Consider the following 16,002-nt stretch of genomic DNA (forward strand, 5'->3'; position numbering starts at 1 on the left):
CCAGGGTAATTGCTTGCTGAAATAGATTCCTTCTAATTAAGGATCTATCTAATTCATTACTCAATGTTTGTGCAGCCTGCTACTCTTCTGCTTTCCACTGTACCCATCATGCTTTGCAGTTTGTAGTGCATTCCGGCAATAGTGAATTTCTCTCCATTTTGATTATAGTTTTCAAATCGCACACACTGCACTTATGGTGCCAATTCACCTTCCAGGATAACGCCCTCTACTTTCACTCACAGCTCTCCGCAAAGTTCAACCTTTGGGACAAACCTTGCCCTTGCAGCTGATGTTAGGTGTAGCTGTGTGTGTTTTTCTCAGAGCAAAATTTGTTCTACCATTATTTAGTTACAGGAACAAGGAGTTAAAAACTTGTCCATTAAAAAAAAAAAAAAAGGACGTCTTGCGCACAAGTAAGTCAAAACCAGCTGAACTTTAACGGTGCACAGGTGGGATTTCCCAAGGCACTCGGCACTGGCCTGATGTCACCGGAAATTTTTAAATGGACTCTGGCAGCACAGTTAGGCCAACTCTTGAGCGCTTCTGAAAATCTTGCTCTATGTACACTTAGACCTTGCTGATAGAAGGCTTCCCACAGTAAACTGGACATGATTCACTATTAAGGCCTGGTCTACACTAAGAAGTGACATCGACTCAGCTACGTCATTCAGGCATTTGAAAAATCCACATCCCTGCACGACAAAGTTAAGCTGAACTAAGCCCTGAAGGCAGCACTAGGTCAGTGGAAGAATTATTCCATCACCTACCTACTGCCGCTCAGGGCGGCGGAAGCCCTCCCGTTGGCGTAGGTGGTGTCTCCACTGAAGTGCTGCAGCTGTGCATTTCAAGTGGAGACAAGCCCTATTTTCATGCACGCATGTTAGCTTCGCAGAACTCAATTTGCAGTTTTATCATTTCAACGGATAAGATGTTTATTTTTAACCCTTTTTTTCTCCTGATTTGTATCTATTTAAATTTTCACAGTTACAGGAAATTACGATGCGGACGGGTCAGACAATTATTTAACGACAGTCTCTAATAAGTTCTCAAGTAGCATTTTTCTTATTTTTACCTAGCTGTAAATTTCTATTATCAATGGAGATTTTTTTTCCATCTGTTTGTGTGTCTACCTGGAACTTGACGTTGACTGACATTCACCAATGCAAATCTAACCTGTCCAAGCCTACACATACACAATGCGGCATCTGGGCTTTTTCTGTATCCATATACCGGTGTGGTATAAAACCTGTGGAGTTGCAAGAAAAATGAAACTGTGTGAGTTAGGGCGTGTCCACACAGGAAAGTTTTCCAGTTAGGCCAGTATAGTTAAACTCCAATGTAACTCCACATCTGAACACTCTGATTCTGGAGTAAGAGGAGTTTGCTTTTTTTTTTTTTTGGGGGGGGGGGGGGGGGCGTTAGTTTAAACTGCTGCCAAAGTGACATAAGATAAACTGGCAATAGCCACTCTTATGCCACAAGAGCATGTATCTGGGGAATTATGCAGATATTACTACAGCGCTTTAAATTCATGCCTCACTTTCTATTGGTATAACTTTCCCATGCAGACAATGACAAACAGGCTGCTGGAGTTTATGGAGTTGTGCAGTTCTATTTTGCATAATTCCATAGCGCTACGGCTATTTTTAAACAAGGGAATTAAATGCAAAATTCCTATCATTGCTTTAGGTAGGTGATTATATCAGTCAGGAAATGCAGTTGTAAGGGTAAAGTTAATTCACCAATGTTGTACTTGAGGAAATCTGGATTACAAGGGAGGCTGTTAATTTAATACTTTAATACAGAGAAGGCTGGATATGCAACCAAGCCCTAACGGCCTCCCCTTTTTGTGAATGTAATTTTCTGGGCACAGTTTTAAGTCCTATAGGCCTGGATCTTGCTAGAGTCTCCCATACACAATCATTTGCAGGTTGGGGCTGTAGACACCTAAGCACTGGTACTTAGATGTCCAAGTGACAGAAATCGTGGTCACAAATAATTGCAGGCCTAAAACTTTACCAGTAATTATGTGTGGATGCAAATGGTGAAGGCCAGCTTTTGAAAATTTGGTCCATTTTCAAAGACAGATGAGGAAACACGGCTACAAGGACTTTAGCTTTTGTATGTCCTGACTTTTTCGCTGTAAGTTTGCAACCTTTGCATAGCATTAGCACGTGTGTATTTGCATTTATTTATAGTTAGGGATTACGCAGCCTGTTTGCCCTTAAGGCTTCACTTTCACGGTCTCATAACTTTCCAAAACACACACTTTTTAGGGCTTATCCTAAAGGCAAGAACTTTTTTTTTTTTTTGGGGGGGGGGGGGGCAAGTTTGAAGAAAACATGTTCACCTTTTATTTAAAGACATAAAATGTTTCATGTTTTGCAATTCAGACCTTTACTCCCAAGTATTACAAACCTCAGATGTCCTAACCATTGATCTAAACTAGCACCTGGGTTACAGTAATATTAAAATCAAAAATAATAAAACCATAATTTTAAATATATTATGAACATCTAACCTGGAGAGATGTGCTATTTGATTATCATTCTCTATCACTCACCTGGAGCAAGCGATCTCTATCATGCATATGGAGTCTTCTATTATAATTCTGCTACACTACCATTTAAAACACAATAATCCATTTAGAATGTTTGAGCCTCAAACAGTCAATAGAAACAGATGGGATTTTTTTTAAAGTGTAATAATTACTGACATGCTATTCATGTGGTGGTAACTCCCAACATGTGGTAGGTGCTATACAAACTGGGGTGGACTGATTTAAATCAAAGGGATTAAATTATCATTAAAATGGGTAATTTAAAATCAGCAAGCACAGGAATCCTTGATTTAAAACTGATTTTAATCTTGTTTTGCATTTGTACTTTTTAATTATTTTCCTAAAGAACAGTTCATTTGCATTGGTTGGTAAACATTAAAACATTTTGATTTGCAACTAAATACAGCCTTTACACTACATTTGGTGCTTCTTTTTGATAACCAGGAAGATTCAAAATATCTATATGTGTTTATTTAAGCAGTTTAATAGTTTCACTTACATTTATTCAGATTCTTAATTTTTACATTTTTATTACATTAGACAACAGTGACTGATGCACTTCTCATTTACTAGATTATTAACTTTTGTACTTGTGATTTGTGTATTTGGATGGAAATTTGAATTCAACTCAAAATGCACAAAACCAGCATTTTTAAATTGATTTTTTTTATTAGTTAAAGACAATTATCTCAATTATGCTGGACTACAACAGAAAATATAAATTTATCAAAAGATGTTTTGCATTTAAAAGTAACTGGTTTATTAAACAAAGGAAGTATTCATTAACCTGTAGTTAGTGAATTGAACATACTGTTTCAGGTCACCACGTCCTTCAAGATTTTGGAACTAGTAGATCTCATCCTCTTACACCTCATTTTTATTCACAGATTAGAAGAAAACATGCTTTCTTACTTTATCAGCTCCCAATTGCTGTCTCAAGTTTGAATGAACTAGTCATTGAATGGAAATAGCTGAATAAACCTAAAAGAAGAAAATATTCTCTCTGCACCTACAGAAGAGGCTACTGATGTCAAAAGCTGGTTTAGCCTTTTAGCAAACTCTGGTTCCAGGTGCTTGGCCAATGATTTCCACCAGTTCAGTGGTTTGATTTTCTTTAAAATACTGGCAGCAAACATGGACTGCTTGAATTTTGTTAGTATAATCTATTAAAATAACAAAGTAAATTTAGGGCTTAATATGGGTTGTCATAAATTTTAAATATGTTCATTTTGTAAGAAAAATATGTATTTAATTTAGATCCTAAAAATATGTTTTTATTTAAAAAAAATTGATTTTAATCTAGACAGAGTCCCTGCCCCAGCAAATAGACAATCCGAGAGTTAAACAAAGAGAGGAAAGATGTTCCAGTGGTCAGGATTCTATCCTGGGCCACGGAAGATCTGTATTCAATTCCCTGCTCTGCTACAGACTTCTTGTGTGACCATGGGAATGTCACTTAGTCTCTTTGTGCCTCCATTTCCCACCTCACAAGGATTACATTAAAGATTGTGAGGCACTCCCATATTATGGTGATGAGGGTCCATATATCTAAGAGAGACAGAATTAATGGCTGGAGCAACAGGATAGGCAGAGAGGTCTCTGTAATGACCAGCACTCACACATATTGCAAGCTCATCTTCCCTCCCTTCTTCCCCCGACCCTGCCATGACTAATCTACTCCCAGCTGCACTTCAAATTAGCTGACTAATTTCTTGTATACATCAGAGCAGATGCAAAGTTTGGGGGACAAAATCTGAATAAGAAGAGGGTAAGGGCTTTGCAGACATGCGTGGAAAGAGCATTCCAAAGCATTCTCTTTTCAGCAGAAGATAAAATCCAAAACATACTTGTGTTGACATTTTAATGGCACAAGAATCAGGGAATCCAAAATTGAAGTGTAAGTAGTACTTGTAACTGTACCCCTTTTTTACGCATTGCAGTAGGGTCTTATGTTACAGGGCCATAAATCAGAGACTCGCGTGATAGTCAAACAGTATGACAGAAGAGAAATAATTTTTCCCTACACTGTTCCTCAAAAAAATCCATGTAAATAGAGTGAATTGTACACTTCTGGAGTGAAATACAGCAACTCTTCAATGGTATGCTTATGACTGCACATTAGAACAGGAAGTGAAAAATACATTTTTCTGAAATTACAGGAGTTATTTAGGTCAACAGAATGTAATTAGTCAGTTTCTCCAGACCACTACAATTAACTTCCCTACTCTTGTGAAAGGTACCCCAAGATTTCCAGTGACCACAAGCTGTCAGGTTTTAACTCTCGTCTGGGAAGTGACGCGCCCAGAAGCACAGCGCCCTGTAGTATCAAGCTAGATCACTGGTTCAGAAATGACTCAGAGGGAAGAATACTACCTTAATCAACAACACTTTAGACAGCACATGGATGTTTCTTAAGATGTCTCACCCAAGTGCTAACTAAACGAAGCTGACCCTGTTTAGCTGGTGAGATATGACAGGCTCATAGCACAAGGTGATATGCCTGCAGCTGTGTTCTTTTATGTAGAAACTGCCCCTTCACCTGGATTTGTACAGGGACACCATTATCCTGAAATCTAATCATGTCTAAATAGGAGGTAAAGTCATTTCAGGTCTCCCCAATCCACCTGACCTGCCCTCAGTTCTCCTGACAACTGTCACGGTTGCAGTTGTGTTTTAATATTAGCCAAGGGTAGGATTTTCAGTGGGCTCACGGCGCTAGTCTAACCGCTCCACTCTGAAGCGATAAAATTCCCAGTGCCTTCACCGGAAGCAGAGTTAGGACAACACTGAATGCTCCAGAAAATCCCTTTCTAAGAGTTTGTCTTTTCCTGTTGCTGTGTGAAAGACCCAAATAAACAAACGGGGAAACTGACCCTACAAGGGAAACAATAAAAAACTTACTATGGACCAAAGTGCTCAAATTCACAAAGTAAACAAATGACAAAGGGGGTGGGCATGGGAAATCATTCCTGTTGCTAAACTCTTTAAATCAGCATCATTTTGGGCCCCAATCTTGCAAAGATTTATTCACATACTTCACTTTAAGCATTGTGAGTAGTCCCACTGAATTCAATTCGGATTACACACACACTTAAACTTAAGCACGTCCTTAAGTCTTTGCAGGATCAGGGCCTTAAGCATTACTTCTGGCAGTAGGTAACATTTTCAGAAAGAAGTCTGACTTATTAAGTTGACAATATTGCTTTAAGTGAAACTGTCCCACAGAATTTTTTAATCACTGCATGCCTTTTATGTGGTTATGTCAGAAGTCCCTTGTTGCAAGAGGGTGGAATTAAAAAAGTATCAATAACTCTCAAAACATTGCACTGCCCGACATTTGTGCAATTGAACGTTGCAGCCCTGGCCCATCAGCCCACCCATTTTCTGGTATGGCGTATCCAGTGACATCAAGAAACCCCACTAGCTTCTCAACAAAAAGTTGGGAGATCATTTTATTCCGTACAAATTACATCAGGATATAATGGATTTAGCACTTCTGATCCATCCACATTACATTAGTGGACAATGTAATTGTCCTGTACAATGTCAGAGATCTCCAGTCCTTACTGACTGAACAATTCTTTGCAATTACCTCGTTTTCCAGTGTGCCATGTCACCCCTATTTGACCACAGTGGCCATTTCTTTTTCAGAGGAAAGAGCAAAGAATATTTTGTCCCCACACACTGATTCGTGCATCCGTAATAGCAGCAACACTGGGAAAGAACTAAAAGCTGGCACTGGTCATATAAACAGTTCCTCTTGCTTCCTTGAGGTGACATGGAAGACTAGAACCCTTCCAAACTAACGGGAGGTTGAAGGTTGAAATCCCGGGGGGTTGGGGGAATCAAAATGGTAATATCCATTTATATGAGGACAGGTGGAGAGAATGGGTTTCAATGATAGCACTACCCAGCATTTCTACTGTAGCCTGAACAGCATCCATAGATCACTGCACAGAAATTATAGAATCATAGAATCGTAGGACTGGAAGGGGCCTTGGAAGGTCATCTAGTCCAGTCCCCTGCATGCATGGCAGGACTAAGTATTATCTAGACCATCCTTGACTGTTGTGTAACCGGCTCTTAAAAATAAACAAGCATACAGGATTTTTTAGCATAAAAATCTTTAGACAAACTATCAAGGTCAAAACTGGAAGAATTCTCCCTCCTCTCCCCCCCATCAGAAGAACCATTAGTTCTTTCCCGCTAAAGGCCTCTGCTTGGATTTTTGAGCCACGAGTACTGTATTTGTTTCTGCTTCCTCAGTGCAACATTAGTAGTCTCTAAGGTGCCACAAGTACTCCTTTTCTTTTTGCGAATACAGACTAACACGGCTGTTACTCTGAAACCTGTCATTAGTAAACAAAGGTTTCAGATGTCTTCCCCCCCCCCCCCCCCCCCCGTGTTACCTATCAGCTCTGTGTTCTTGGGGAACCAGGGCACAGTGTCCAGTCTGTCTGACTCGTGAAAGACCTTCCCCCCACCCACAGCCTCTGCTTGAACCAAAGCCAATCAGAAGACAGTCTTACAAAAAACAATGAAATGGCAGTTGGAAGACACACCTAAACCACTCCCGACAAGGATGACAGGATTAGGAAACTCCCCTAGCCACATTTGCATCAAAGATGGGACAGGGAGGCATCCCCATTAGCATACAGAATGGAGAACAGAGATTCCAAGGAAAGAACCAAATGAAACTCTGGGATTAGAAAAGGAGGGAAGCACTGTATGACCAGGGATCTCTGCTCCAGATGTTAATGAACCCACGCCTGCACACACCCAGCTCAGTGGTTATCAGACCAATCCTAGTAATAAATCCTTTATTGGTATCCAAAATAGTGAAGCTCCCTAATTGCATTGTGAGTTTCCTCCAAGGAACACCGCCCATAGCCAGGAATGATCAGCTCCCATTGTCTAGCCTGAACAAAACAACTTTGGTATACTCCCTTGAGCCATCAGTTTATCCATAAACAATCTCGTGTTCTCCCTTGAACCATTGTTCTTTCCCTACAAAAACCCCTACCCATGCTCAAGTAAGCGTTCTGATGCCTGTATCCAACATCTGCATCAGTTCCATTCGGACTTCATTTTCTTCTGACTGATCATGCTGAGAGCTTTGCCTGTCTCCAGCACTCCGGACCATCAGTTATCACCACCACCTGGGAACCCTGATCGATTCAAGCTTCAGGAGTGGTGAGAACGCAACCCTCTCTCCCTAGGTATAGCCTTCTGACCCTGACATGTGTGATCAGTTACAGTTTTCTAAACCTGACTTTTATCATCAAATTTAATATTATAACTGTTTTGTTTGTTTGGCACCCCTTGTATGGTTATTACCTGGCAATAAATAACTCATGGTTAAGCTGATAGCTTCTCTCTCTCTCCCCTTCATGGATGTTTTTGGCTTCCCCATTCGCTCTGCAGCAATGCTCCTCCTACCTAAGCTAAAGATCCCTGCAGCACCCGAAAATTCTGTGGGGTTTGCTCATTAAGTGGGTTACTACCAGTACCATTGTAATGTGAAAGTGGGGATAGGGACATGCTGAACCTGGGACATATGAGGGTGGCAGACTGAAAGTGCTGCTCGACTCAACCTGCTCAGGCATGCTCTATTCCAGTGCAGTGCCCATGGCATAGGAGGGTGACAGCTTGGAAGTGTTGCTTGACCCACCCTATTGAGTCCAGGGACATATAAGGGGTCAGCTTGGGAGTGCTGATTAACCCGGTCCCGTCAGACGCGCACTGTTAATGTGTAAAAAGAAAAGGAGTACTTGTGGCACCTTAGAGACTAACCAATTTATTTGAGCTCACGAAAGCTCATGCTCAAATAAATTGGTTAGTCTCTAAGGTGCCACAAGTACTCCTTTTCTTTTTGTGAATACAGACTAACACGGCTGTTACTCTGAAACCTGTTAATGTGTGCGTTTGTCCATCCAATTCTGGGGCTGGAAGAACCCAGCCCTGGGGAACTCAGGTCCTGCAAGATAGCTCCACTGGGAGGGAACTTGCAGCAGGAAGAAGTAGAGCTCCGTATGAGAACACAAGTGACACGAGCAGTACATTGATAGAATTACAGAACCTCTCCCCTCCACAGAAGAGTAACCCTAATAAATTAGTGTATCCCAAAGCAATGGGCAAATCTGGTCACACTAGAGAGATTGGGATAAAGGAGTTTACCTGTGACTCTCAGTGCAAACCAGGCTTCCTCCGCAACAGTAGAGTTTGATGTTAAGAAAAAGAAATCTACATCAAGTTTAATGTGGAGCCTTGATTTACACAGGATCGATGTCTACTTCAGTTTCTTTGCCAATAATAACCCAAGAATCATCTTGATTTGTAGAGCAGTTCATGATATTTTAAGAGAATATGAAGTTTAGACAGGTGATGAACCAGCCAGGATCTCAGAGATAGTGGAGGAGTAAGACGTGAGGATAATTAACCATTGGCACAATTTACCAAGGGTCAGGGTGGATTCTCCATCACTGACCATTTTTAAATTAAGAGTGGATGTTTTTTTCTGAAATATATGCTCTTCTAGGATTTATTTTGGGGAAGTTCTCTGGCCTGTATTATACACAAGCTCAGACTAGATGATCTCTTCTGGCCTTAGAATCATGAATCTATGAACAAAAGATCTGCCAAATCAGATTGGAGCACTGGTCTTTCGAGTCTGGCACCCTGTCTGAGACAGGAGGCACTAATTAAGGATTCAGAAGATGAGCAATAATAATAATAATAATGCCCCGGACAAGTTGGGCAATGATGTGACAAGGGGAATTAATTCCTATCTGACCCCTGCAGGAACAACCTGCATGGGATCTGATTAACCTCACTTAGATTTCACCACTACAAATCTCTCACGTGACCTAGAAGGAGAGAGAACGTTGTGGTGAGTGCACATGCCTAGGAGCTAGGAACTGTGGAGTTCTAGTCCCAGCTCTTATACTGATTCCTGTGGCCTTGAGCCAAGTCACTCAAACCTTCTGTGGCTCAGTTTCCCAAGCTGTAAAATGGTGATTACAATTCCTGCTTCACAGGGCTGTTCTGAGGATTGATTTATCAAAGACACTTTTAAAATATAAAGCAAAGTATATCTTTTAAAAAAAAAAATCCAGGCCCCCTTTCCCCACTGTTTAAAACCTAGCTATCGTGTTTTACTCTGATCTTATACAGAAGCCAGTTACTGAGGCCGACTTCATGTTGTAATGAATGTCCATGAGGACCCATGCCCTTGACTTCAGTGGGGCTCAGCACACTGGGTCTACCTGCCTGCCTGGAGCTCACTGCAAGTGCAGGGCACCGGGCTTTATTTTTACTGAAACCAGAACCTGGCAGAGCCCTGGATTTTCTACAGCTCCAAACCAAGCAGATCTGATCTATAGATCTGTGCTGGAAGCTGCATTTCCCTTCCTCTGCTCCCAGGAATACCAGATAGAGATATTTCCTTGGCTGGATTGAGGACCCCTCTGGACTGCTCAGAGGACACTGGTCTAAGCTTGGGCAGAAAAAGGAGCTGCTGTGAGCCCACAACAGTAGCAGAGAAGAGTGGGGGGCGAAGACAGCTGGGTACGGGAAGGGGAGAGCGCCAGGCACAGCAGGCAGAAGCTGTGGACATAGAAGTGTTAAAGATACAGACTATAAGAGTTCTCATCTTTAAAGAGCACAGGAGCATGGGAAAATCAGAGCTGGCTTGAATCAGCAGCACGACCCATACTCACCAGCTTTCCCCACCTTCCCCCCATAACCAAGATGAGGTTAACACCACCCCCACCCCATAAAATTCACAGCACAGTCCCTATATTTATAAGTATGCAACATCCTCCTGCAGTGATGCAACCCAGTGACAGGAAGATACAAACGTCAGAGGGAGGAATGGGGCGTGGGAAGCACAAAATCTTAAATCCAGCCTTGGAGAGAGTGAACTGAAGAGGGCAAAACAGGAAAAGGGGGTGGCCCCAGTTTAAAATGGCTGAGGCAATAATCCCAGTCATCCCCTCATACCACTGCCACAGCATATTTGCTGGGGGGGAGGGGGGGGCAACACAGCACAAATATCCAGTAAGGCTCGCAGCACACCTGACGAGGTGGACAGCCCCATTCTACAGACGGGGAAACTGAGGCAGAAAGGCATAGCCACTCCCTCCCAAGGTCACACACTGAGGCAAGTCCAGGAAGAGATGCCAGCTTCCCTGAGCACAAGCTGCCCTGCGGAATCTCTCGGGAGCTGACAGGGACAGGAGGCAGATTCTACTGAGTAGCAGCCCCTGGAGCAGCTGGGGACACACGGCCTGGGGGAGAGTTGAGTCTTTTCTCGCCCGCCCCACTCCCTCAAACATTACGGGAAGGAGAAGGAGGGAGAAGGGAGGGGGAAACTTCTCTGCACAATTCTCAGTTTCACGTCCCCGCCCCCACTCAAAAGAATAAAAAGGGCCGGGATGATTTTGGGGGGGTGGGGGGGATAAAAGGTGGAAAGGGGCACAGATTGGAAACCCCAGAAACACCCCGGGCCTGTCCCCCCGCCGGGTCCGACCCTGAGGCCCCCATCTGGCTGGGGGTTCAGCCCTCCTACAGCAGCCCCTGGTGGAGGGCTGACCCCCCATCGTCCCCCTACACACCTGGGGGGCTACGGGCGATTGCGGATGGTCCCGATTGTTTTTGCCTTTCGGGCCCCCGGGCGGCGGCTGCCACCGGAACAAGGGGGCCCCCCAACTCCTCCCCCCGCGCTGTTCGTCCTGGGGCGGGGCGGCGCCCCCTGCGTGGAGCCCTATGGGGTGGGGGCGCTGGGGTCCCCATGGGGCCCAGCCGCCAGGCCGGAGACTAGGCCGCGGCTCCCCCAGACCATCCCCGCGCCGCCTCCTCCCCGCCCACCCTGGAGCCCCTGCCCCCAAATCGGGGTGATCCCCCCATTGCTTCCCATGGAGGGGAGAACACCCTTCGGGGAGAGAGCCCCGGGACCGCCGGAAGGGAACCAGCCCCCCAGAAGGGAGGGGGAGGATAGACTATGGGGTCCCCCCTACCCCGACCCTTTCCCAATCGGAGGGGCTGGGGAGCCCCCCAGTTCAAGGCGGAGAGGGGAGAATGAAGGGGATGTAGCGAACGGGGGGGGCCTCGGGGGCACTAATCCAGCCCCTCGAGGCACCAGCCCCCCGCTGGCACCCACATCTCCACAGAGCTCAGAGAGAAAACACGGGGGGGGATGGGGAGCAGTATGTGCCCCCACTTGCCTGCCCCCACAAGGCCCATCCCCCAGTTCGGATGTGCGCGCGCCCACCCCCTGCCCGCCCTGCTTTGGGGCGCCCGGTGTGGGGGTACGGCTTTACCTGCTCCTCCTCCGGGCTCAGCTCTGCGGCCATCCTGCTGCCGCAGCTCCTCCTGCTTGCAAACTGCTGAGGAGGAGGCGGCGGCGGCGGCTGCTTGCTTCTTTGGAGTTTTTAAACCAGGGCTTTCAAACATCGACCAGTCTGACTCAAAAGCAGCAAACCGGCCCCCTTTCCCCCAGCCAACACCCCGGGGAGGGCAGCTGGCCTCCCTCCCAGCCAGGGGCCCCTCAAACACCCCGCTCAACTGGGGACGCTGCTCCTGAGCTCCCAGGGAGCACCCATTAGTCTCTCTTGTAGATTAGCTACACACTTGGAGGGAGAAAGGTTAATGCAGTGATCCCTTCCCCCGAAAAGCTGATGCAACTTGCAAGAAAAAATAAATTAAAGTTCAGTTTTGTTCCCTTTTAAATTGCAACGATTCTTTTGGTTTCTTTGCAAACGTCACGCTCTTTTAGTTCTTCCTCGGTTTCATAAAAGCTTTGCAGGTTAGAGAAAATTGCACACACAAGAAGGGGGTAAAAAACCCAGCTGCTCTGGAAGTTTCATTCCCCCCACAAGATCTGCTTGCGGCTCAGTCCGCCTGGGCTTTTCTTCTCTGCCTTTGCAAGATCCCCCTGCTGTTGCTTCCTGAATATAGTTAGCAGGAGACCATCAATTCCCTCTCTTCATTTGTATTTTCCTTTTAGAGAATGAAGCTCTTTCCTGCAGCCTCCATCTCTCGCTTGTCTGTCTCACAGTCCTTATTCCTCAAAAGCAGCAGAGAGGGAGGAAGGAAGCAAAGACAACCCGTCCCCCTCCCCTTCTCATGGCCAATACTGCTTCCCCTGATGAGCCAGCCAGAGCCCCCAGCAACTCCATTCAGAAACGGAGTCTCATTCACAAACAGCGGCAGAGGACAGCCAGGGAGGGGAATCTAAGGGAAGGAGGAAGGCAGAGAGATCTGCATAGCAGAAAGGGGAGGGGGAAGGAAGAGAGGCATTCGTCCAAAAGAAGGAGAAACAGGAAGCTATCCATTGGGGCAAAGGAGATACAGGGAGGGGACAAAAAAAGAACAGAAAGAGGAATCTAGGCAAGGGAGGGAGAGAGATTCATACAACACAGGATATTAGAAGTCACTCTGTTGCAAGAGAACTCCTGCATACCTGTGAACAGTCTATTAGCTCAACAACCTCTCCCCCATTGCCTATAAGTGACCCAGTTGAGGTGTAAATTCTTTCCCTATCACCTCTAGTCTACCAAGCACATTATAGCTAGATCAGAAAACAACATGCTTGCCCCAAAAGACCTTTGTTCTCTTATGTGTTTGTAAAGTGCCTGACACACTATGGGCACAGCTGTTTGCAAGAACTAGCCCACGCAATCTAAGGCCTGGATCCGGCAATCAGGTTAATGTAGGTGGGGCTCCTGCACCCCTGCAGATCACTGGTGGAAAGATCTGCCTGAGGGGATTCAGTGGCAGGATCGGGCCACAGATAAACAGCATGCAGTAAAAAGGGAGGTGGAAGGGAATTACAAAAGGTGCTCAGATGCTGGGGTGATGAGCAAGATGAAGAGAACAAAAGACAGTGTGACTGAGTGGGTAAATGTAGTATGTTTTACAATTATGGATGCTTTCTTCAAGTAAGCCCCATGGGTGTGGAGGTGAATGGTGTAGGGTTAAAAGGCCTCCTTGCAAATAATTCCCACTCTTATTCCTTCCAGTGCAGCCCTATCTGTGGTAGCAGCCCTGGGAGCACTAGCATGGGGTAAACAACAGTCCAGTAGCCACTGGTGTTTCAACTACCATTTTGGCTAAGCCAGAGCAAATCTACATGACATGGTGGTTAAAATGGCAGTGATTGCTACTACCTTGTCTACACTAGAGCTCCCACCTTCCTTTCCTACCTCCCCTGGAGCTGAACAGATGTGAAAAAGTGCCTTTTGAGGAGGAAAGAGTGGAAGGTCATGAGAAACTAAAGAACTGCTGATCAGGGGAAATTCATGCTGGGCCTAAAGAGCTAGCTCATTTGATCTCAACTTCAGATGCCTGCTTTGTGGCTGTTTCCTGTAATCCAATCTGGATTTAACTACGGTTTTTAAAGTAAATCTCCCCTTCTGTTTTCCTCATGTCCAAATTCTCTTCCAGAATGTACTTGCTTCTTTTTTCGAACTCCTTGCTTGAGCAGTCCAATACATTCACAAAGAGATGTGATTAGGGTGGACTATTGTAGTCTCTGCAATCCAAGATCTGACATGGCCCAGACTCCAAGGTCTGTGTCACGCCACATCCCTGAGGATCACCCCTCACCAGATGTCAGAGAGCTTCCCCTAGTCCACTCTTATCTACTCCCACTCTTGCATCTGGCCATTATAGAGACAATGCAGATAGACAGACTATGTTGTCCTTAAAAAGTATTGTGATTACAAGAGCTTAGCTTTAGTTCTTTCCCATTGTTTACATGTATCTCTTCCCCTTTCCTGTCTACCACAATCCATTGTCTTTACTTACATTGTAAACTCTTTGGGGGCAGGGACCACAGCACTAGTGCAGCAGAGTTCAAGTTCATGACTAGGGCTCCTGGGAGCTACAAGTAAATAATATCTCTCATAGATGTTCATCTTCTCAGAGCAGGGGCCTGGTCTTCTAAGTGTATAATGCCTTGCCCACCAATGGCCCTTCATGGTGATTTTTGTGCTGTATATTACACTGACCTCTCTGGCACTTGCCCTTTGGGGTCAGAGTGACACACTTTGTCAATTACCTGACATATCAGGATCCGCAACAAGCAGTGGTCAAAGAGATCAGCTACACCTCCTCCTTGTAGCATGTTCTGATGGGGGGTGGTCACTATTATTATATATGAAATAAAAATAAATATTTACCTACTAAATTTCTCACTGGCTTAGGGGTTGATGGAGAGAAGCAAAAATCCTCCTCTCCAGTTCACTTACACTGTGTAAGTTACCACACTGATATGCACAATATTCATATCTAGAATGATAGATAGATGATCGATTCCCTTGTAGGGGAACAAGACCAGTAATGAACTAAATCAGCGGTCGCCATTTTTTTCCGTACCCTTTCACCATGTCACAAGTTACAGGTCCCATTTCCAAGGAAAGGGAGTGTGGTCACCACTTCCCCGAATCCATTAACTAGATCTACCTCCACCTCAGCGACAGGCACTTAAAAGTCTGGGCAGATAGTTCTGCTTATATAGCTGAACAGTAGCTGCTGCTAGTGGGGAGTGGGACAGCTAATGCTAAAGGGCTTTTAAAAAATGTCTTCAAAGCTTTGATTCAGAGCAGTTTTCATGCTAATTGCTGCACACTGCCTCTGGGGGGCATGTCTGGGTACTGCAACAGGGCTTGCTCAGAAAGCTATACCCCAACTGGCCTCAGTGGCTGTGGCAGGGGTGGACATTTTGTTCCGCTGACAAGGGCTGCACTGGCAACTTGCCTGCAGCCGGAGGGTTGGTATTTAACTTGCAGGAAAATGGAGCACAGGGCAGCTATCTCCATCTTTTCCATGGAAGTGAGGCCTGTGGAGGCTGAAGATCCTGCAGGCTTACAGAGCTCTGAGCTGGGGCTTGATTGTAGGCCGCCTTTCCACACTAAAGATGAGCACACCTCTAGAAACCCACAGGCCACGCTTTGGCTAGTTCTGCTATACTGGGCTTTGGCATTACATCCTCACAAGCTCTCCCCACTTGCCCAGCTATCTCCTTGTCGCTGCCTCAGCAGGTTCCTGTTGCACCTGGCAGTAACTTACTTTGCCACATACAGATACAAGGAGCGGAGGCAGCTGCTTGTTCCACCTGGAGCAGAGTGGAGAGCACTCTCTTACCAGCATCTCACCCAACAGCTGTGAGTTTATGGAAACAGAATGCTTTGCAGCCAGGGACTTTTGTTTAACACCTTCTCCTCAAACACACCCTTTCATTTTCAGCATTAATTGTAACGTAAAGATTTACTCCTGGAGTCTGCTAATATTTTTAAAGCAGAACTATGCAGCACTATCAGCAAGGGATCCTTTACAACATACAGTTTCAGTTTCCCCCTTCTATCAGAGAAAAGGCTTTTTTCTTCCTACTGTATTTTATACTGGTGACTCCCCTCTCTGCTGGAGGACCTTGGAAAGCT

The 16,002-nt window shown here is 45.1% G+C and overlaps 1 protein-coding gene across 1 annotated transcript in view; it reads right to left on the reverse strand.

Annotated features, from left to right (window-relative positions):
- PTPN9 (protein tyrosine phosphatase non-receptor type 9) overlaps positions 1 to 12,790 on the reverse strand; it is a 50,406-nt gene extending 37,616 nt beyond the window's left edge. The window contains exon 1 of the mRNA XM_073303455.2: positions 11,881 to 12,790. Within this exon, the coding sequence (XP_073159556.1) occupies positions 11,881 to 11,913 (33 nt within the window). The 5' untranslated portion in view covers positions 11,914 to 12,790. The remainder of the gene's footprint in view (positions 1 to 11,880) is intronic.
- Positions 12,791 to 16,002: the final 3,212 nt, after the last annotated feature.

This window comes from Lepidochelys kempii, chromosome 10 (genome assembly GCF_965140285.1).
Source record: "Lepidochelys kempii isolate rLepKem1 chromosome 10, rLepKem1.hap1, whole genome shotgun sequence".
NCBI lineage: Eukaryota > Metazoa > Chordata > Testudines > Cheloniidae > Lepidochelys > Lepidochelys kempii.